At 33.1% G+C, this 23404-nt stretch overlaps 2 protein-coding genes across 7 annotated transcripts; both read left to right on the plus strand.

The window, feature by feature from the left end:
* The first annotated feature begins 11474 nt into the window (after positions 1–11474).
* Positions 11475–17082, plus strand: LOC110600589 (probable apyrase 7). Of its 6 annotated transcripts, none has more exons than XM_043950262.1 (4): positions 11475–11687; positions 12633–14735; positions 15715–16039; positions 16598–17082. In XM_043950262.1, the coding sequence occupies exons 2-3, from the start codon at positions 12755–12757 to the stop codon at positions 16014–16016; spliced, it is 2283 nt and encodes a 760-aa protein (XP_043806197.1). In that variant the 5' UTR covers positions 11475–11687; positions 12633–12754; the 3' UTR covers positions 16017–16039; positions 16598–17082. The 6 variants fall into 6 exon arrangements, with proteins under 6 accessions (XP_043806197.1, XP_043806196.1, XP_043806200.1 ...); XM_043950261.1 differs by having other exon boundaries at positions 16606–17082; XM_043950265.1 differs by having other exon boundaries at positions 16637–17082.
* A 5065-nt stretch (positions 17083–22147) lies between these two features.
* On the plus strand, positions 22148–23287 carry LOC110599667 (probable glutathione S-transferase). Its single transcript, XM_021736178.2, has 2 exons — positions 22148–22565; positions 22855–23287. The coding sequence occupies exons 1-2, from the start codon at positions 22257–22259 to the stop codon at positions 23179–23181; spliced, it is 636 nt and encodes a 211-aa protein (XP_021591870.1). The 5' UTR covers positions 22148–22256; the 3' UTR covers positions 23182–23287.
* The last annotated feature ends 117 nt before the right edge of the window (positions 23288–23404 follow it).

Genomic DNA, 23404 nt, shown 5'->3' on the forward strand with positions numbered 1-23404 from the left:
GCCTTAGCTTGATCAGAGCAGTGATTGGAGCAGATTTTTGGGCAAATCACTGGGCAGATCACCTTTTTGTAAATTTTCTGCACTTTTTCTCCAATTTTCCAATTTCTTCCTTTTCTGTAAAAACAAGATAAAAACCATAAATTAAACTAAAAAATGTGTAAATAAGCAATAATAATTATGATAAAAATGTGGCTAAATTATGCTTGATCAATCATCATCACCACCACACAAACCTCAAAATCAAGAGCCCTTTACACTACCTTCATTTATTGTTTTACAGATTACAGAATTATAAAGTGTAAATAATACTTACACTGTTCACAATATTTTACATGTTCGAGCATAGTATTTTATAAATTAAAAACGGAAATATAAAGCTAAAGTGTCTGGGGCAACATATTATTTATTGATTGATATCATTGAATTAACAACGAGCACCCTCGTTATATGTGCTCTGTGCAAGTTCTTATTTTGCAGAAAAATCCTGAATCTTTCAGAAGACTCTGAGACATAGAGACCTCAGAGGTACAAGGCTGGCACAAAAGCAACCGGCGGGGCCCCGAGGTCACCCCGGAACAAAAAGACCAGGATCCCGTAAGAACCTCCTGGCACAAAAGCAACCGGCGGGGCCCCGAGGTCACCCCGGAACAAAAAGACCAGGATCTCGTAAGAACCTCCTGGCACAAAAGCAACCGGCGGGGCCCCAAGGTCACCCCGGAACAAAAAGACCAGGATCCCATAAGAACCTCCTGGCACAAAAGCAACCGGCGGGGCCCCGAGGTCACCCCGGAACAAAAAGACCAGGATCCCGTAAGAACCTCCTGGCACAAAAGCAACCGGCGGGGCCCCGAGGTCACCCCGAAACAAAAAGACCAGGATCCCGTAAGAACCTCCTGGCACAAAAGCAACCGGCGGGGCCCCGAGGTCACCCCGGAACAAAAAGACCAGGATCCCGTAAGAACCTCCTGGCACAAAGGCAACCGGCGGGGCCCCGAGGTCACCCCGGAACGGCCGGTGAAGATCTTAAAAGACCTCCCGGAGCGTGAAGACCGGGATCCCCTAGAACTCCCGGGAAAACAAAATAAAAACGGCCGGTGAGGATCTTAAAAGACCTCCCGGAACATGAAGACCGGGATCCCCTAGAACTCCCGGAAAAATAAAGAAGACCGGGATCCCCTAGAACTCCCGGGAAAACAAAATAAAAACAGCCGGTAAGGATCTTAAAAGACCTCCCGGAACATAAAGACCGGGATCCCCTAGAACTCCCAGAAAAATAAAGAAGACCGGGATCCCCTAGAACTCCCGGGAAAACAAAATAAAAACGGCCGGTGAGGATCTTAAAAGACCTCCCGGAACATGAAGACCGGGATCCCCTAGAACTCCCGGAAAAATAAAGAAGACCGGGATCCCCTAGAACTCCCGGGAAAACAAAATAAAAACAGCCGGTGAGGATCTTAAAAGACCTCCCGGAGCATGAAGACCAGGGTTCCCAAGATCTCCTGGCAAGAGAAGACCTCACTGAGGTCCTAGCAAAGGAAGACCTCAATAAGGTCTTAACAAAGGAAGACCTCAATAAGGTCTTGACAAAAGAAGACCTCACCGAGGTCCTACCAAAAGAAGACCTCACCGAGGTCCTAGCAAAAGAAGACCTCACTGAGGTCCTAGCAAAGGAAGACCTCAATAAGGTCTTAACAAAGGAAAACCTCAATGAGGTCTTAACAAAGGAAAACCTCAATGAGGTCTTGACAAAGGAAGACCTCACTAAGGTCTTGACAAAAGAAGACCTCACTGAGGTCCTAGCAAAGGAAGACCTCAATAAGGTCTTAACAAAAGAAGACCTCAATGAGGTCTTGACAAAGGAAGACCTCAATAAGGTCTTGACAAAAGAAGACCTCACCGAGGTCCCACCAAAAGAAGACCTCACCGAGGTCCTAGCAAAAGAAGACCTCACTGAGGTCCTAGCAAAGGAAGACCTCAATAAGGTCTTAACAAAAGAAGACCTCAATAAGGTCTTAACAAAAGAAGACCTCAATGAGGTCTTGACAAAGGAAGACCTTAATAAGGTCTTAACAAAAGAAGACCTCAATGAGGTCTTGACAAAGGAAGACCTCAAAAAGGTCTTGACAAAAGAAGACCTCACCGAGGTCCTACCAAAAGAAGACCTCACCGAGGTCCTAGCAAAAGAAGACCTCACTGAGGTCCTAGCAAAGGAAGACCTCAATAAGGTCTTAACAAAAGAAGACCTCAATAAGGTCTTAACAAAAGAAGACCTCAATGAGGTCTTGACAAAGGAAGACCTCAATAAGGTCTTGACAAAAGAAGACCTCACTGAGGTCCTAGCAAAGGAAGACCTCAATAAGGTCTTAACAAAAGAAGACCTCAATGAGGTCTTGACAAAGGAAGACCTCAATAAGGTCTTGACAAAAGAAGACCTCACCGAGGTCCTACCAAAAGAAGACCTCACCGAGGTCCTAGCAAAAGAAGACCTCACTGAGGTCCTAGCAAAGGAAGACCTCAATAAGGTCTTAACAAAAGAAGACCTCAATAAGGTCTTGACAAAGGAAGACCTCAATAAGGTCTTAACAAAAGAAGACCTCACTGAGGTCCTAGCAAAGGAAGACCTCAATAAGGTCTTAACAAAAGAAGACCTCAATGAGGTCTTGACAAAGGAAGACCTCAAAAAGGTCTTGACAAAAGAAGACCTCACCGAGGTCCTACCAAAAGAAGACCTCACCGAGGTCCTAGCAAAAGAAGACCTCACTGAGGTCCTAGCAAAGGAAGACCTCAATAAGGTCTTAACAAAAGAAAACCTCAATAAGGTCTTAACAAAAGAAGACCTCAATGAGGTCTTGACAAAGAAAGACCTCAATAAGGTCTTGACAAAAGAAGACCTCACCGAGGTCCTACCAAAAGAAGACCTCACCGAGGTCCTAGCAAAAGAAGACCTCACTGAGGTCCTAGCAAAGGAAGACCTCAATAAGGTCTTAACAAAAGAAGACCTCAATAAGGTCTTAACAAAAGAAGACCTCAATGAGGTCTTGACAAAGGAAGACCTCAATAAGGTCTTGACAAAAGAAGACCTCACTGAGGTCCTAGCAAAGGAAGACTTCAATAAGGTTTTAACAAAAGAAGACCTCAATGAGGTCTTGACAAAGGAAGACCTCAATAAGGTCTTGACAAAAGAAGACCTCACCGAGGTCCTACCAAAAGAAGACCTCACCGAGGTCCTAGCAAAAGAAGACCTCACTGAGGTCCTAGCAAAGGAAGACCTCAATAAGGTCTTAACAAAAGAAGACCTCAATAAGGTCTTAACAAAAGAATACCTCAATGAGGTCTTGACAAAGGAAGACCTCAATAAGGTCTTGACAAAAGAAGACCTCACTGAGGTCCTAGCAAAGGAAGACCTCAATAAGGTCTTAACAAAAGAAGACCTCAATGAGGTCTTGACAAAGAAAGACCTCAATAAGGTCTTGACAAAAGAAGACCTCACCGAGGTCCTACCAAAAGAAGACCTCACCGAGGTCCTAGCAAAAGAAGACCTCACTGAGGTCCTAGCAAAGGAAGACCTCAATAAGGTCTTAACAAAAGAAGACCTCAATAAGGTCTTAACAAAAGAAGACCTCAATGAGGTCTTGACAAAGGAAGACCTCAATAAGGTCTTGACAAAAGAAGACCTCACCGAGGTCCTACCAAAAGAAGACCTCACCGAGGTCCTAGAAAAAGAAGACCTCACTGAGGTCCTAGCAAAGGAAGACCTCAATAAGGTCTTAACAAAAGAAGATCTCAATAAGGTCTTAACAAAAGAAGACCTCAATGAGGTCTTGACAAAGGAAGACCTCAATAAGGTCTTGACAAAAGAAGACCTCACTGAGGTCCTAGCAAAGGAAGACCTCAATAAGGTCTTAACAAAAGAAGACCTCAATGAGGTCTTGACAAAGGAAGACCTCAATAAGGTCTTGACAAAAGAAGACCTCACCGAGGTCCTACCAAAAGAAGACCTCACCGAGGTCCTAGCAAAAGAAGACCTCAATAAGGTCTCGACAAAGGAAGACCTCAATAAGGTCTTGACAAGAGAAGACCTCAAATAAGTTCTTGACAAGAGAAGACCTCACTGAGGCAGAAGACCTCAATGAGGCAGAAGACCTCAAAGAGGCAGAAGACCTCAAATGAGGCAGAAGACCTCAATGAGGCAGAAGACCTCAAATGAGGCAGAAGACCTCAATGAGGCAGAAGACCTCAATGAGGCAGAAGACCTCAAATGAGGCAGAAGACTTCAATGAGGCAGAAGACCTCAATGAGGCAGAAGACCTCAAAGAGGTAGAAGACCTCAAATGAGGCAGAAGTCCCCAATGGGGCAGAAGACCTCAATGAGGCAGAAGACCTCAAAGAGGTAGAAGACCTCAAATGAGGCAGAAGACCTCAATGAGGCAGAAGACCTCACTGAGGCAGAAGACCTCACTGAGGCAGAAGACCTCACTGAGGCAGAAGACCTCAGAAAAGTAGAAGACCTCTCGGAGAGGTAGAAGACCTCATTAAGGTAGAAGACCTCACTAAGGTAGAAGGCCGGCGAAGATCTCAAAGATCTCCCGGAGCAAAAAATGGCCGGAATCCTCAAGATCATCCGGTGCTACAAGCAAAAACAACTCATAAGAACACAGTTCTGATCTCACATAAAAGATTGGGGCACGGAACCATAAAAAGCTAAACTCCGACCTCCCAAAGGACCTCGAGTCATCAGGTAGAGAGACTTTGATCTCACACAACAGCCAAAAGTACCAAAGCACCATGCCAATCTCAAGAAAACGAGCGCAGTACTGGTAAAACCAATAGGCAGACCGAATTAAGGCAAGGCGATTCTTAAGCAAACTGCATACCAAAATACAAAGCCAAAACAGAGAATCAGGGGCAATCATAAGAGGCACCGACCTCGGGAATTGACCGCTCACACTAAACCAACTCAGCTGGCCTAGAGAAAGGTCCAGGCAACAAAAAGCCCGCAAAACGCTCGAGAGAAGACAACCCATAAATACTCAAGGGCAAAAAACATACACGAGAGTCCGACGCTCAGACAAAAATAATAAAAAGGCAAGAAAGGGATACCTTCGACAAGAACAGTTCTCGGACCACACGGTCATAAATAGAGTTTAAAGATTTATCCCCTCACCAGTCATGGAATAACTGCTGAGGAGATAAAGGGGCAATTGATGATCGCTGGATTTCTTCACCCCGGTTTAAAAGGCCAGGCCCATGAAAACAGTCCATGATCCGAAGGCTTCAAAATTTCCTTCGAGAGCCAGGTCCAGCCCGCTCAGTCATAGGGCCGGACTCCGCCTAGACTCCTCAATCAAACCGGCCCAAACCTCTCGGCCCAGTAATCAGGCCCTCACCAGGCCCAACTTTAGCCCTACCATTCAACCTAGCCCGGAAAGGGGAAAATGACCAAGATGCCCCGCTGGTAGGTCCTTCCGCATGCGTATCAGAGGAGAATCATACGTATCAGAGGAGAATTAATGGCCGTTACCCATGGAGCAGGCGCCTGACACATCCGTACATACGGAGCTAGGCGACAGAAGACAGCTAGCATTGTGGTAGAGAGACAGATATATATATCACGGTAGAAGCCACGCAGAAGGGGGCTCTCTTCTTTTTCCTTCTTCTTCCTGGACACCATTTTTATTCTTTCTGTAACCCTTGCCTAAATATACTACTCTGAGCCATAAAATCTGACTTGAGCGTCGGAGGGCCTCTGCCGGGGCACCCCCGGTAGGCCCCTGACCATTCTTTCTTATTTTACAGGTCCTTTCACCAGATAGAACATGGAGAGACCCATCAGGGAGCCCAACAAGAAAGGACCCAGAGGAAAACCAGATCTATCATGGACCAGGAAGAGTAAAATATTTATCAAAATATTTATTATTAATCAATATGGTTAATAAATAGAAAAAATGTTTGTATTATTCACCCTCCGACATTGGTATAATCATAATTAATTTCTCTTTAATTTTTATAAAATATTAATCTTCTTTTTATTGCTAATACATGTATATTTTCATATATTTTACATTTTATCAATATTTATTATCATTTAATATTTTACATATCTTTTTAAATTTTATCCAAGTCAATATTATCAATTTTGATGAAAGTTAAAAATTTACTCATTTCTTGAAATTATTATTCTATCTTTTTTAAAATACCATTTAAATTCTATCTTTTTTAAAATATCATTTAAATCTATAATTTAATTTCTATTTTGAATTTTATATAGTCTTACTCGATTTATTTTAATCATAAAATTTATATTTAAATATTTATTATTAATTAATACCGTTAATGGATAGAAAAAAGTGTGTACTATTCACTCCCCGACGACACTCATGACTCAAAAATTTTGGGATATTACATACATCTATGACTATACATTTTCCACTGGCATCAATAAAATTATCAAATTACAAGCTCAACTTAGCTACTCATTAATTCATTAGACGAATCAACCTCATATTCATAATAAATATAAATAATTATTTTCTCTTAATTTTCTTTAAAAATAATCTAATATATTTATTATAATTATATTATATACCACAAAGGTGTCTTCAAATCCCTTCTCTATCTTAGCTCGAAACCTCTTCCTCCCTCTTTAGGACTGCACTAGAGTAATATGGAAAAAAACCATTTTCTTCATTTAGGTAGAGCCACCTCTATTATAGAGGAGAGCCCTATACTCTTTCAATAATACTCTTATATACAGTGTTAGAATTTTTAATTCTAATTTAATTAAAAATCTCATTCAATTTAGAAATAATACATAAATATGAGATTACCCTAATTATAGTTACACTCATTCATTCAGGAATAAATCTTTCATTGTAATTAGAAAAAAAAATATTATTAAAATTATGAGTTTTCGAGAAATAAATATGAGAAATTGTACCATTACGATTGTAAGTCACAAATCTAACATCATCGCTTAAAATTATAGTGGAATTTTATGGTAAATTTTTTTTTTCATTTTAAATAAAAGAGTTGATAAGAAACAATCAATTGAATTAAATTCTTGCAAAATTCTTATTTTCAATAAGGGTAATTCATAAAAATTCATATCCCATTAATTCTGCATTACCTCTAAGCATTCATTCATGTATAACTATTATACTACTTGCTCATTTCCATTATAATTGCGTAATTAATTTTGCACTTAGTAAGATGTGAAATTGCTAGAAGTAGCAACAACTAGCCAAATGAAACAAGATTTCTAGAGGAGAACAAAATTCAATGAATTCGATCGAATAGGAGTGTCTTGTAGCTATAATTCTTATTTTTTTTGTATAACTAATTTTGTTAGAAAAATTTAAATGAATTTTTGTAAAATTATACAAGATAAAAAAATTAAATTTCTTTAATTCCAAATAAAATCATTGTTAGAAAAAGAATTTAATTTAAAATTTTTAATTCTACACGGACGGTATAGGTACAAAATAAAGTAGAAGAAAAATTAATAACTCATTAAGTTGAGTTGGACTTTTACTACTAACTAACTAATAACTAATTAATGCAAATGACATGGAGAATATCATCAGCATTTCAAGTTATTAATCCCCATGGGAAGAGGAGAATAAGTTTAAATCACTTAATAAAATGGAGTGCAACATACCAATCAGTCAAATGATGACTAATTTCTAAATTGTTAAAATATAGTAGGTTAAAATATAAAAATAGAAAGAATCAATTTAATTTAGTTTTTAGCTTGATTTATATACTAATTTAGTTCCATTTGATTAAATTTTATTTTTATAATTTCTAGTCTTTATGGTTTAGTTTGGCTTTAAAATGTAAAATTTTGATAAAATGGAACTAAATTCATATAAAAATATATTAAAAAAAACCTTCTTTTTACAAGTACTAAAAGATCATAGTTTCAAAACTCACTCTAAGCATTTAAAAAAAAAAATTCCATTTCTTTTTTAGACATCTTAACCATCAATCTTTAAGAATTTCAATAATTTATTTCACTAGTATGTAACTTTCCTTTTACCAAACCTTAATATTTTCTTCTTTCTTCCATCTCCGACCGCCCTTAGACTCTAAGTCTCCTTTTCTTTGTTAAAGCTAAGTCTTTCATTCTCTCTCGACAACTTACACCCTTTCCAAATGCTGCTTATGCTACTGTTGAATGCAGAACAACAGGTGAATATTTAGTCCGATTCAGTTTAAAATTGAATCAAACTGAATAAATTAAAAATAAAAAATTTAATATTCGTAAAAATCAAATCAAATTGATTTTGAATAAAAATTAAATCAAATCGAATTGGTCTAATTCATTTTGATTTTATTAGCTTTTTAATAATTTTTTTTATTTTTTACACTTTATTTTTAATATTTTAAAATTTAATTGAAATATTTCAACCTTAATTATGGTCTAATCTCTATATTATAAAAAATAATATACGATTACCACTAATTGATTTAGTTTATCTTTTTCGATTTTTTCTAATCAAATTGAATTGAATCGAAATAATTAAAATTTTTAAAATTATAAATCAAATCGAATGAAAATAAATAAAAAATAAAATTAAAATTTTAAATTAATTTAATTTAATTAATTTTTTTAATTTAAATCGAATACCGGTGACCAGAATAATAGGTGAACACAGTGATGCAGCTTAATCGCTGGACCATTTGGAATCAATATTATAAGCCCCTTGTCTTAGAGTTTGTCAAATTTTGATGTAACCCATTTATATGACAGTACACGAAACATAGTTAAATGGATAAAAAAATAAAATTTAATTTTTTTTGTCAATTTATTTTGAATAAATTACCATTTTCAACCCTTTATAGTTTTAATAAAAATTTAAAATGTTAATTTTATTTGTTAAATAAATAAATTTACCCTTTAAATATTAATGGTCACAATTTAAACATGACTTGAAATCATGATATTGATTTAAAATTCAACGATAATCCCAATTATGTGTTGATATTGAATAAAATGTAATAATCAAATGTAGAAAATTAAACATAAAAAATATGATGATTTCACCCTGATGAGAAAAAGGTGAGCATTTGGTTAAATTGAATAAGATCTTATTAATTAAAAGTTTCATTTTTTTAATATTAGAAATTAAATTAAGAGATATAACTAAATCAATACAATTTTTTAATTTATTTTTGTTCATCTTTCAATTTGGGCCTATTTTAAATCATTTTATTGGGGTTAATTTCTTTATAGTATATAAATTCTTATCCTTTTTGCATATAATTTAAATTTCATAAAAATAATATATGTTTCTCAAAAAGACAAGTATAAAAATTTTTTTATAAATAATACAAGTTTAAGAAATAACCGTCAAATAAAAATTAAGTAATGATGTAAAAGTAAATTATAATTGATTAAATATTCAAATAATATATTTATAACATATAACTAATATACAAAAAATAATTGGTGAAATATTATATTTATTAAAATAATATTAACATCTATTTAATTAAGATTAGTATATTAATATTATTTTATGAAAAAAATATTATTTACATAACATAAATTTAATATATAATTATATCTTAGATAATATAAAATTACTATATGCTATTAAAATTAAATACTAATATGAACGTTTAAAGATTAACCTCTACTTGCTTTCAAAAAAAATATATAATTAAATGTAATATAATTGAAATTGAAAAGAATTACTATTTAATTTTTATAATATAAAAAATTTTATTAGCTGATCTCTTAATTTTAAAAAATATATTAAAATATTTTTAATATTTTAAAAAATTTATTAATTTTAATCGTTAAATATTATAAAAAATTCTAAAATATATTTAATACTGAGAGATGAATTAATAAACTTTTTAAAAATTTGAAGAATTAATTAATAAATTTTTTAAAATTATAGGGATTAATAATAAAATATTTAATAGAAAAATTAATAAAATGATTAATTAATAGATTTTTAAAATATCAGAGATATTTTAATATATTTCTCAAATTTAAGAAATTAATTAATGAGTTTTTTCATAATATAGAGATTAAATAATAATTTTTTTAAAAAAATTATAATAAAATATTTTATTTTATTAGATTTTATTTGTTCTACCAGAGTTACCAATAAATTCTATTAGGTAATCATTTTAAAATTAGTGCTAAGCATTAAAAAATTAATATTTAAAAATTGAAAAAATAAATTAAAAATTAATTCTCATAATATTTAGCTAAGTATTATTAGAGTGACTATTGACTGCTAATTAGTATTATCCAACAAAATCTTAATATAGGTAGAATTTAAATTTATAAATTTTTTTTTATCAAAAAAAAAAAGATATGTCGATATATTTTCATTTCAAAATATTATTATAAAGTTCAATGCAACTTAAAAAACGTATTATAATATATCTGAATTGTTTAAAAGTGAAATTAGAATAATTTAGCCTTTTATAATTAATATGTAATATGAATTTTCTATAATATTCTTTACTAATTTAAATTTGAATATAATAATTATTATTAAACTATTAATCGTTAAAAACAAAATTAAATGAGAATTTAAATTTTATGGATATATATCAGTATACCATGCCACCTTATAGTAAAATTGCAGGGTCATTTAAATACTCTTAGAATAATTTTGACATATCATGAGATGTTTTAAAGTTGATACCCACTAGAATTTTTTAATAAAATTCATGAATACAAATGTGTATTTGAGCCTTCAGAATTATATAAAGAGCAGAAAAGAAGAGGAAGAATGAGAAGAAAGAAGCATATCCAAGCATATGCTGAAAACTCCAAATTCTGTCCTTAATGATAACAATATCAACAGATAATGTAATAAATCCAATATATATGTTGTCATACTAAATTTGGTATTAAAAACTTGTTTTATTTTTGTCTGTGTACATTTCATTTGGAATCGGATTTTTATAATAATTTAATTTAATTAATTTCTTCAATTGATTTTCTTATTTAAAATAAAAAAATAATTATATTTAACTTATTTTTTTAAAAATAATTGATATTATATATAATTTTATAAAAATTTATTTAAATTTTTCTTACAAAATAAATTATTATTAAATATATTATTTAACAAAATGTATATATTTATATATATTATTGCGATTTAAACTCTATTAAATATATTATGTCCAAAGTTTTTTATTAATAAAATTTATTCTTACTTCGTAATAAGTAAAAATAATATGACTTTTTAAATAATATAAATGAGTTTATAATTATTAAATTAGATTTTTATGTTTGAAGTTTTGTACCATTATATATTTAATAATTGCAAATTTTATTTTTTTAGACAAGTTGAATAAATAAATATTTTTGAAAATCAATAAAATAAAATAATTTTTTTTTGTCCGAAAAATAAATAATTTGAAAGATGTGGAAATTGACTATGAAATGTGGGTCCATTACATCACTAATTATGACTTAGTTTTAAATCCATTAAAAAAAAAAAGACTTCGGGCATTACGTCGTCATCTCTTTTCTGTCTGTTTCTCTCTGTTCTCAATCCTATTCTCATTTTCAAACCTCTCCACCACCGACGACGCCGACGATGCTGGGGTGTAACAGGATCGGCGTTTCAGGTTCTTCAGTTCAATCGCTGTTTCCTCTGCTCCGAAATTGAATGCCGCAGCCCCTATGTATGATGCCATTTCTTATCCTTGTAAGAACAGATCAAACCCCCGTAAAAGTATGCTTAACTTTGATTTTGAATAAGAAACGGTCAGTGGAATTTGATTAATTCTTCATGAATTATTTGTATGAATTTGGCATTTGGAGGATGTCTTTTCGTTTCTTGTTAGATTTGTGAGATTGTTTCTGCGAGTTCTCCATTTTGTTGCATGATTTCAGAGAAATTTTATTTTATTTTATTTTTATTTTTTATTTTTTATTTTTATTTTTTTTGGGGGGGGGGGGGGGGTTTGAGCATGGTCTAAAATTTAATTTAAATCATGGTCTGAAATTTAAGTTAGGTTTTAAAGGAATTTGCTGTGATTGTATCAACTGGAGGTGAAAATAATTGCAGGTAAGATTGATTAGTTCTTGGTAATAAAAGCAGCTTGTGACTATTCTCTCTTGAATTTCTTGTGGCCCTCAGCCTTATATCATGAATCAAGCTATGGAATTGCTTTAGGATTGGAATTTGATGTGTTTTTTTTTTTTTCATTGAGTGCGTTGGCCTGTCAGGACGGGCTAATGGGGTTAAGGTGTTTGGTCTAAACTACCGAGTGATACTCAGGATACCAAAGTGTCTCTGAATAAAATCTTAGTTGCTAAAGTGTAGAAGCTCTCTGGTATTTTGATATACGTTTCCCTAAAACAAACTCCATTTTTATATATTTTTTTTTCGTCCATTATACTGCTACTTGCTTGCCTACATAAGATTTTTCACTATTCATTTCTTTATTCAGCTATTGTGTATTGCATTGGTTAGTAACTCCATTTTTTGCATTATTTTCCGTCCATTATACTGCTACTTGCTTGCCTACATAAGATTCTTCACTATTCATTTTTTATTCAGCTATTTTATATTGGATAGATTTTGCATGATTGTTCACTATTTATTTTCTCTATTCATTTCTTGATTTCGCTGTTATATATTGTATAGATATTATGCCGTGTCAAATTCCTGGCATTCAAGTTTGGGTTTAGGAGGAACATAATTCTTAAGCTACTGGATTGCTAATATGTGATGAATCGATTCCGCATACAATAAATTATTCCTGCAAAATGGTGTTTGGTAAAATAGCAGATGCATTTTCTGCCGCAACAAGTCATTTTGCAGCCTCCAAGACTTCTGCTGTTCCATATATGTCATTTGGATTGCTGCCACCTCCTGCAGAAACCACTGATCATGGCTTTGACTTGGCCAACTCTAGTCATAAAAATAATTTGCGTCTTTCTTCATCTCTCCAAGATCTCAAATCATATCGACGACTTGATCTTGAAGAAGGGGATTATAACATTGGGATTGATAGGAAGCATTATTTATTGCAGAGAGAAAATGCTGGATCAAGTTTTTCAAAGGAGAAACCAATGCTTGGCAGAATCCCTTTTTTACGGAGAAAGTGGGTGCGATTGGTTATGATTCTTTTGTGTCTGCTACTGCTTGGTTTCCTGACTTATCTGATTACAACATATATTCTTTCTTATTTATCTCAAGGATATTCCAAGTTCTATGTTGTTCTTGATTGTGGAAGTACTGGAACTCGAGTTTATGTATATCGTGCATCAATTGATCACAACAAAGATAGAAGTCTCCCTATTGCTCTTACATCACTAACTGAGGGTCTTTCTAGAAAGGCAAGTGGACGTGCATATGACCGAATGGAAACCGAACCTGGGCTTCATCTGTTGGTGCATAATACATCTGGCTTAAAGGCTGCAATAAAGCCACTTGTTCGGTGGGCTGAGAAGCAAATCCCTGAGCGTGCTCATAAGACTACGTCCCTTTTCCTTTATGCTACAGCTGGGGTTCGCAGGCTGCCAACCGCTGATTCAAAATGGCTTCGAGACAAAGTATGGTCGATACTAAAGGAATCACCTTTCCTGTGCAAGAGAACATGGATCAAGGTTATTAGTGGAATGGATGAAGCTTACTATGGATGGATAGCCCTTAACTATCAAACGGGTGTATTAGGGAACACTCCCAAGAAAGCAACATTTGGTGCACTTGACATGGGTGGCTCATCATTACAGGTGACATTTGAGAGCAAGAAACATGGGCATAATATGACTGACTTAAACCTTAGGATTGGAGCTGCTAATCATCACCTCACTGCATATTCTCTTGCTGGCTATGGTTTAAATGATGCATTTGACAAGTCAGTTGTCCATATTTTAAGAGGGCTTCCAAATGCAGATTTAGCAAGTGAAAACATAGAAATTAAGCATCCTTGCCTACAATCTGGCTATAAGGAGCAATACATCTGTTCTCAGTGTGCTTCTAGTCAACAAAATAGTCCAACTGCTGTTGTTGTAGGAAGAAATTCAGTTAAGGGAGTCAAGTCAGGAGTTCCTGTGCAGCTTATTGGTGCTCCAAATTGGGAAGAATGTAGTGCACTGGCCAAAGTTGCCATCAATTTGTCTGAATGGTCTAATCAAACTGCCGCAGTTGATTGTGATTTGCAACCTTGTGCTCTTCCTGACATTTTTCCACGCCCTTATGGTCGGTTCTATGGAATGTCTGGCTTTTTTGTGGTTTATCGGTTTTTTAACCTGACTTCAGAAGCTACACTTGATGATGTTTTGGAGAAGGGTCAAGAATTCTGTGAAAAGACCTGGGAAGTTGCAAGGAAAAGTGTTTCTCCACAGCCTTTTATTGAACAATATTGCTTCAGGGCACCATACATAGTGTTTTTGTTGAGAGAGGGTTTACATATCACAGATAACCAAATCATTATTGGTTCTGGAAGTATTACTTGGACTCTTGGGGTTGCTTTATTTGAAGCTGGGAAAGCATTTTCACCGAGACTGCGACTTCCTAGTTATCAAATACTCCAAGTGAGGATACATCCAATAGTTCTTATTGTCATTCTGATCATTTCCTTGATTTTGCTGTTTTGTGCAATATCATGTCTTGCAAATTGGACGCCTAGAATTTTTCGAAGACCATATCTTATGCTTTTCAAGCATAACAGTGGATCTGCTACATCCGTTCTTAGTATCCCTTCACCATTCCGGTTCCAGCGATGGAGTCCTATTAGTTCTGGTGAGCTTTGTGGTTCTTTTTCATTTGCTTTTAATTTTGAGATTTCAGTTAATAGTACTTCACATTTGGCACATTATTCAATACTTGTAACACACTATATAGTCCATATGCATGATTCACTTGCAAATTGCTCAGCTTTCCAGGGGAAATAATTTTGTGCTTAATTACTAGGCTTTTTTCCCCCTTCTTCCTATGGAGGAATCTCTTTGGGGAATATGAGATACCTGAATTGTATGGCAGAGATTTTCAAACATGAATATGAAGCAATAAAATAATACAAGAAAAAAAAACTCAAAATTTTGTCTTATTAAGATCCATTTATTGTGTATTAGTAGGTTCTTTTCCCAGGTTTTTTGAAAGGAATTTGTTGTTGAATTTTAATCAAGCAGTCATAGTTTTGTGAGTTCTACTGGAATATAGACAGCATATAATTTAATTGCTGGAAAGTTTTGGAGAAGTCCCATTTATTTCATATATATGGTCTCGACAAGACTGCATCATTGTTCCAGTAGTCAGTCTTTTGAAGAGTTATGCAGAGTGTAGAAGTCATGTAGAATTTTGAAACATTTAGACAGGCAAGCAACACACAATTTAATTCTACAATATTTTGGGTAAACATATAATTGCTAGGTGAATGGCTGCCTTTTGTCTTTATTGCCTAAGAACTTGTTTGATTCTCCAAAGCACAGATTAAAAATTAAATAAGTTGCAATAAAATGAATTAGTTCCTTAAGGGTTTGAGGCGCTTCTGAGAATTTTGTTAAGCTATATTGGTACCCATCATTCTACACCCGCCCTTATCAACATTCTTTGGGACTTTTCCTTTCTGTCACATGTCGCTGGTCGAAATCACAAAAGTATTTGTTTGTAGGTTATATATTTTACATGACATTTGTTACCATTTTTGTTTTCTATTATCTTCTTGTGGATTTTTTTTACCTTGTTCGATATTTGAAGGAAATGTTAACTTTGTACTCAGGGGATGGAAGAGCAAAGATGCCACTTAGTCCAACAATTGCTGGTAGCCAACAACGATCTTTTGGCTTGGGGCATGGTCTAGGCGGTAGCGGCATCCAGCTTATAGAGTCATCCTTTTACCCATCAACCAGTGGTGTATCACATAGTTATTCTTCAAGTAGCTTAGGACAGATGATTGACAGTAATAGCATGGGTTCATTGTGGTCTCCTCACAGAAGTCAGACGAGTCTTCAAAGCAGGAGATCACAATCTCGAGAGGACCTTAGTTCTTCTTTGGCTGAGGCACACATGGTGAAGGGTTAAGGAATAAACTTCCTGAAGTTATGGTATGCTAACTTCTTTCTTTCCTACATTTATTTTTCCAGGGAAAAGGATTTAAACATCTTACTGGTAGGGAAAAGAGAGAGAGAGAAGAGAGATTTTTTTTTTTTGTGGGGGTGGGTGGGTGGGGGTGTGTCTGGCTGGCTGAATTTGAAAATATTTTAGCAATGGATTTATTCAACAAAAGATTGCAGACATTCTTTCTAACACACGTTGAGAATATAGTGCCCTTGCCTGAAATTTTTCTCATGACAGTGTCTTTGGGAAACTAAACTTTTGCATATGCACAAAAAATAAAATAAAATAAAATAAAAACTATTCTGGTAACAGCAACTGAGAAAAATTTTCCAAAGATGGAATTCATGTAAGGGCAAATTTATCATCACTTAACCTGTGTCAGCATGCTGATCTGTGTGATTGATGGTAGACAAGGAAATTTATGCATGTCCAGTTTCTATTTGTGTTCCCTTCAACTGAAATATCGTTAAAGAAATCAAAATGCACGTTATCTTTTGATTGATCTTACTGTGTTCCCAGTACATATATATGATAGATATTCCCAGTATTACAGGTTAATAATATTGTGGGGCTGTTCTCATCATTGGTTTCAACAGAGTTCACTCAGCAGAGCTTTCAGCACTTGTTAAGTGGGTTGCTTTGCCAATTTTCCCCAATTTAACCAAGCCTGATTTCTAAAGATCCCAAGCCATGGTTCCTACCTCCACTGGTTGGAAAAAAATTCATTCCTGCCATTATCAGACAATAATTTGATGCACTTGCACCGCGAGGTATTATTCACAGTTGATCTGGGTGGCTGGATGACCATTTTTACGCAAAGGTGGAAGCTTAGATGCACCATTCACGACTCTTCATTACATACCAGTTTGACTCGAATTAGCCATAGCTTCGTAGAAATTTCTTCTTTTGTTTGTCTCACTTTGTTGTGCTGCAAATGATATGGGTTTCATGGAGGATTATGGTACGATATACCCATTGTTGTCTTACTTATACATGCCATAGTTATAAATGAAAGTACATTGCAAGGCCAGCCAGGTTTATATATATATATATATATATATATTTCTGGACTTTATTTTTCCCAGCTTATTTTTTTCCCCTTTCATTTTCTGTTGTTTGGTAGAAAATAAGATCGCACCAGGCAGAAGGCAGAATTTGTCTTGGAATTTAGGATTTGAAAATATCACAAGTGATATTTTTACTATATAAGCATTAAGTTATATATTGGAGTCGTCTTCTGGACTATGAAATTTGTAGTTTAAACTCCATGAGTTCAAATTTCCTAACCTCATGCAAGTCAAAATAATATTCTATGATTGCGAATGAGTTTAATCATGCTTTTAAAGAATTATTGCACAGGATCTTTAATTAATAATAGCATAATCGTTCACCATACCAAGATCAAAACTCTATTGCCATAGCCGTTTATTCATCACCTTCATCTTCTCATCTCATATAGAAGAGGCTGAAATAAATCTCATTTATTGCCTTCATCCCCTTATATGTTCTTGAAGCTTCAACCGACAAGTGATACTTTCTCTTTCTTCCTTCATGTAGGTGATGACTTTCTTTTTTTCTTTTTTCACTTCTGATTTCAATCTACTTCCTCTCAAGTTATACAAGCAGTATCTCAAATTACTGGTATTTCCTCTATCCCTCTTTTGGAGAATTTGAAATTACCTGAAATTAAATTTGGAGTTTCTTTCCCTTTTAAAAGGAAAAAAAATAAACTAGTTTACAAATGGAATCAAGCCAGCCGGTTTAGTGCATTACAAGTCGAATAGTGGTCAATTCGGATTTGAATGGATTTGATTTCAAATTGAACTAGTCCAGTTTTGGTTTTGCATCAGACCGTGACGACCTCTATCTTTAGTCCTCATGAACCTTTTCTACTATGCTTTTCTATGCCTAAGTGAACAGGAAATATAATGGTGCAAATGGGCTAAATATATTTCAAACTACTCTTGTGAATTGCATATGTGTATGTTGTTAAAACATGTTATTTTGATTAAGTTAACTCATGGGTTTGGATAAATAGACAAATGTGTATAATTAAATGTTAATTTGTGGTTTTTCAGAAAAATTATCTAAATTTAAAAGAACAACAAGTAAGTGGATTAGATATCGAAGGAGTTGGAGCAATAATTGAAGAGAATGAGTTGTTCATTCAAGGAATGAGTGGGTGGCAATGAAGCCAAGTTTATGGATTAAGGAGTGCTACCTCATCTGCCTACATCCAATTAGAACCAGGGATACATCAATAAATGTGCTAACATCCCAATCACTAGAGTAGAAAAAGAAAATGAAAGAGAAGTATAATAATTTGCAAAAGTTTATAGAGGACCAAAATTGCATATTTTTATTAGTGTCATCATCATCTAATGTCTATCTAGCCTATAGGTCCTCTGACACCTTACATATAGGATAGGATGAGACATGCTTCTAGTTAACTTGATAAATTCTATATTATGAATTTGTTATTATACTGTTTTACTTTTTAATACTTTTTAAATCTTTAAATTTCTTGACGGTGTTTGGATCTATTATATAACGACCCGAAAATCGGACCGCTACCAGCGCTAGAATCCAGATCGACTTAAGGTCGCCGAGACCCGTAGCAAGCCTAACATACATCCTGTATACCTGTTAAATCCCATACATGATCATACATATACTTAAAACCATAAACTTTTTCTTTCTTACTTAAAACCATAAAATACATGAAAACATTTTATAAAAACATGTTTTTACCCTTCTAGGGGTTTCTGACATCCGAGATTCCACCGGACGGTAGGAATTCCGATACCGGAGTCTAGCCGGGTATTATATATTATCTATTTTTAATATTTATGTTTAATGAGTTTGACTATCTATTTTTAGTATTTACGCTTAATAAGTTGGACTATCTATTTTTAGTATTTATGCTTAATGAGTTAGACTATATTGGTATTTTTGCAGCATTGTGGATTGAAATATATAAGTCCATATTATTATTACAATAGATTTATGAATATATTTAGAAAAAAGAGATAAATTCGCCTCAAAGTAGACTAATCAGTGACCAATCAGTAATCAATTGGCCACTAAACAGTAAAAAAAACACTCCAAATAATAAAAACTAGCTCCAATTTAATTATCAATTAGTGACTAAATGATGACTAAATAATAATCATTTAGCGTCCACTTTAATTTGCGACTATATAACTTTTCAAAAATAAAAAAAATTGAAGTTATATTCAACTTCCATATCGCAACTAATTTACTTATAAAGTTGCAACTAATTAGCAATCAATCCACAACTACAATGCAATGATGATTTTACGATTAAATTAGCGATCGCAATTCTATTGGTGAACTTGTATTGGTGTTTGAATAACGACCAATCATTAGCGACCAAAACTTAAGTGATCATTGGGGTTGAGTAGTTTTTGGTCTAAACCCAAAAATCAAACTATTCCGCTCAGTTCAACCTTTTATTTTAAAAAATATGTATATATATACCTCATCAAAGCCTAACTCACCTACCACCCTTATTTTAGGGGTGTAAATGAGCCAAGCCGTTCGTGAGCTATTCGAGGTTCGATTCGATAAAAGCTCGACCGAGCTCGACTCGATTTCTAAACGAGCCAAGCTCGAGCTTAATTTTTAGGCTCGTTTGGTAAACGAGCCAAGCTTGAGCTCCATAGTATTCGGCTCGTTAAGGCTCGTGAGCTCGACTTGTTTCTGAGTTCATGAGCAGGCTCGCGAATAGGCTCGTGAACAGTCTCGTTAAGTAAATTGAAATTACTATCATAAGAGAAATAAACTAAACCCTGCACATACTTTCATGAGCCAAATCTGAATTTTTTAAAATTCATCTCTATATAGTTTAGTTACAGTCTTAAACTTGCATATATTTAGATCATTAAGATTTAAAAACTCATTTTTATAAGTTTACATGCTAATTTGTAAATATACTTATTTATCTAAAATTATTTTAGTTTTAAACTTATTAGTTTTAAACTAAAACTCATTATACATTTAAATAAATTAAATTATTCGTGAACTATTTGAGACTCAGCTCGATAAAAGCTCGACTCAGCTCGATAAAAGCTCGACTCGTCTAAGCTCGTTTGCTAAACGAGCAAAACTTAAGCTTCTTAATACTCGGCTCGAATTCGATATGAGTAAAGCTCGAATTCGGCTCGAGCTCGAAAAAATTTTAACGAACCAAGCTTGAACTCTTCAAAACTCGACTCGGCTCGATTCGTTTACACCCCTACCTTATTTCATGCAGATTCTCATCGACTCCTCTCTCTCTCTTTCTCTCTATCACTCAAATCCGTTGAAGAAACGTTGAGACTCTCATTGTTTCGACCAAGCCAAGCCAAATAGTAAGCCTCCTCTTCTTCTCCTTCTTCTTCTTATTCTTCATGGGTTCAAATGACAATGAGCTCTTCCGCCGGGTTGAGTTGTTCTTTAGATGCGTGATTATCCACTTCTCCTCACATATTCATTGTCCCGTAGATTTATTGTTGCGTCCATCGATCTCTTCCAGATATATTGGTTACTACATATTTAGTTTCAAGATTAATTATATTGTATAGATATTTTGGTTGTTTATAGATTTATTTTTTTTTTAATTGGGATTTTAGATTATTCTAGATTTAGAGATTTCATGCTTTTTGGATAAAGGCATAGGATGGCTAATTGTATAAAATGGCATTTCTTGTTTTACATTTTAAATTTTTGGATTTTTAGTTTTTGTCATTATTTAGTTATTTTTCATATGCTTATGGGATTTGATTGTTAGCATTGCAATGTTTTATTTTTCTTGAAGAATATTGAACAAAATGATCTTGATTTTTAGATTTCAATTCAATTTGAAATCAAACTGACGGAATTCTCACCCTTAATTAACTATTTATCATTTAATTTAAGGAGAATTTTATTTTTGAAATGGAGATTGAGAGAGTAAAGAATCCACTCAAATGCATTTACTATCAGATTAAGTCGAAAACCTTTATATTTAATTTTCATTAATTATCTTTAAAATAATCGAAATACTTATAAATATATTTTATTATTTACTCATTACATCATATCAAAATTAACATTTATGTACTTAGATTTCTCAAAAGTAAATAACACAATCAGTACATTTCTAACATTATTAAACTGAAAAATAAAATATCATTTTGATGAAAGAACCTTTAATTTCATAGAGCCAAAATACTATAACTAAACTGTTGGATTTTAAAATGGAAGAATATGTGTAATTTTGATATATTTTAAGGATTTAAATGTAATTTTCTTTTAAAATTTTTAATAAAAAAAATAAAATATTATTTAGAAAAAAAAAAAAAATTGCTGATTTCCGATTATGCCAAGCGAGTCCAATTCAGATTTAAAGCTTAAAGTCAGAGAACCCCTTACAACTTCGGAGAGGTCAAATTACATTCCATAATACTAACTGATCGACTTAGCTATATAAAGAGAGAATATTATTTATATTATTTATTAAATTACGATGAACTTGTATTTATACTGGGAGGGAATTTTACATTTTTTAATAATTTAACTTTTTAATATTTTTTTAATTTATATTTTAATATTATAATAATATAAATATTAAAAATATTTTATCATAAATTGATTAGCATTTTTAGAAAAATTTATAAGAAAGCACTAATGAATGTTTTAGAAAAAATTATTATTTAATTCCATATTATTTTGAAAAATACTTAAAAGTTTTACAAAATTCTATTAATTAGTCAATCTATTAATTTTATCTATAAATATTATAAAAAAAAATTTAAAATATCTTTAATACGAAAATATTAATTAATAGAGAAATTAATTAATAAATTTTTTTGAATTATAAAAATAAATATCAAAATATTTTAACGTTTAAAATTAATAAAAAAATTAATTAATAAATTTTTTAAAATATATTTTAATATATTTTTTAAACCGACATAATAATTAATAAATTTTTTATAATATCAAGAATAAATATTAATTTATTTTGGATAAGGTTATAATAGTAATTTTTCTTAAAAAAATTTAATATTAAAAATCCCTCTCTTTGTTTGACAAGTCAAAAGCATCTTCCTTCCAGGAAATAAACTTATCCCTCTATTTATTCAGGACTTTTCAAAGATAAAAAAAACCCAGCATTAAACTTGAATATACTGAGAGATTTTGCAGGAATTTTCATATAAAATGGGAGAAGTGAAGGTGATTGGCCACACTGGAAGCTTATTCTGCACAAGGATTGAATGGGCTTTGAAGATCAAAGGTGTTGAATATGAGTACTTGCAAGAAGATCTAATGAACAAGAGTCCAATTCTTCTCAAATACAATCCTGTTCATAAGAAGGTTCCTGTGGTTGTTGATGGTGAAAAACCAATTGCAGAGTCACTTGTGATCCTTGAGTATATTGATGAGACTTGGAAACATAACCCTTTGCTTCCTCAAGATCCCCATGAGAGAGCCTTGGCTCGTTTCTGGGCTAAATTTGCTGATGACAAGGTACTTCAATCTTCAATTTTTTTTTTTAACAATCCGCTCCAACCGGAATTTCAGTCCGCTTCGATCTTCATAATAGTTCATTTGACAGAAGAATTAAGGAGTTTGATTTTACAAAATATAGAAATGTTGTAATTGAGTGATTTTGAAATCAGAATGAATTAGTGAATTTTCTAAAAATCTAAGAACCTAGTAGTAATTCATCCAATAAAAAATATGGCATCAGCCAAATATATTTCCCAGCAAGTTTTGTTATTTTCCTAGTTTTCATTTAGCAATTTTGAAGTTGCAGTGTCTGATTGGTGCATTTGAGGCGTTCTGGAAACAAGGAGAAGAAAAGGAGAAAGCAATAGAATCTGCAGTTGAATCATTTGCATTTCTTGAGAAGGAAATCAAAGGGAAGAAATTTTTCAGTGGAGAGCAGATTGGGTATTTGGATATTGTAATGGGTTGGATCCCTCATTGGCTAAATGTTATGGAAGAAGTTGGAGGCATGAAATTGATTGATGCTGAAAACTTCCCAGCTCTTCATGAATGGACTCAGAGCTTCATTGAAATTCCAATCATCAAGCAAGTCCTTCCACCAAGAATGCTTTCCCTGGCAGCCAACAACCAGTAGTAGTGATCCTCATTTCTTAATCAATCATACTCCGTTTGCTTGTTTGTACTATAAAGACTTAATAATTATTTAATTCTTATAATATGATAAAACTCATTAGTTAATACTTTAATTTTATAAAAAAATATATTTATTAATTGGCCTTTCTGTATCGATGACATTTTAGATTTTTTGTAAATACTTACAACTAAAATTAACAGAAGGACTAATTAGTATATTTTTT

This window comes from Manihot esculenta, chromosome 14 (genome assembly GCF_001659605.2).
Source record: "Manihot esculenta cultivar AM560-2 chromosome 14, M.esculenta_v8, whole genome shotgun sequence".
Taxonomy (NCBI): domain Eukaryota; kingdom Viridiplantae; phylum Streptophyta; class Magnoliopsida; order Malpighiales; family Euphorbiaceae; genus Manihot; species Manihot esculenta.

What these genes read in the sequence shown, in the direction of transcription:
- LOC110600589 (XM_043950260.1), top strand. Translation starts at nt 12,755, where the DNA reads ATGGTGTTTGGTAAAATAGCAGATGCATTTTCTGCCGCAACAAGTCAT. An exon ending in ATGGAGTCCTATTAGTTCTG is followed by an intron (nt 14,736 to 15,714) that starts GTGAGCTTTGTG and finishes CTTTGTACTCAG; the next exon opens with GGGATGGAAGAGCAAAGATG.
- LOC110599667 (XM_021736178.2), top strand. Translation starts at nt 22,257, where the DNA reads ATGGGAGAAGTGAAGGTGATTGGCCACACTGGAAGCTTATTCTGCACA. An exon ending in CTAAATTTGCTGATGACAAG is followed by an intron (nt 22,566 to 22,854) that starts GTACTTCAATCT and finishes TTGAAGTTGCAG; the next exon opens with TGTCTGATTGGTGCATTTGA.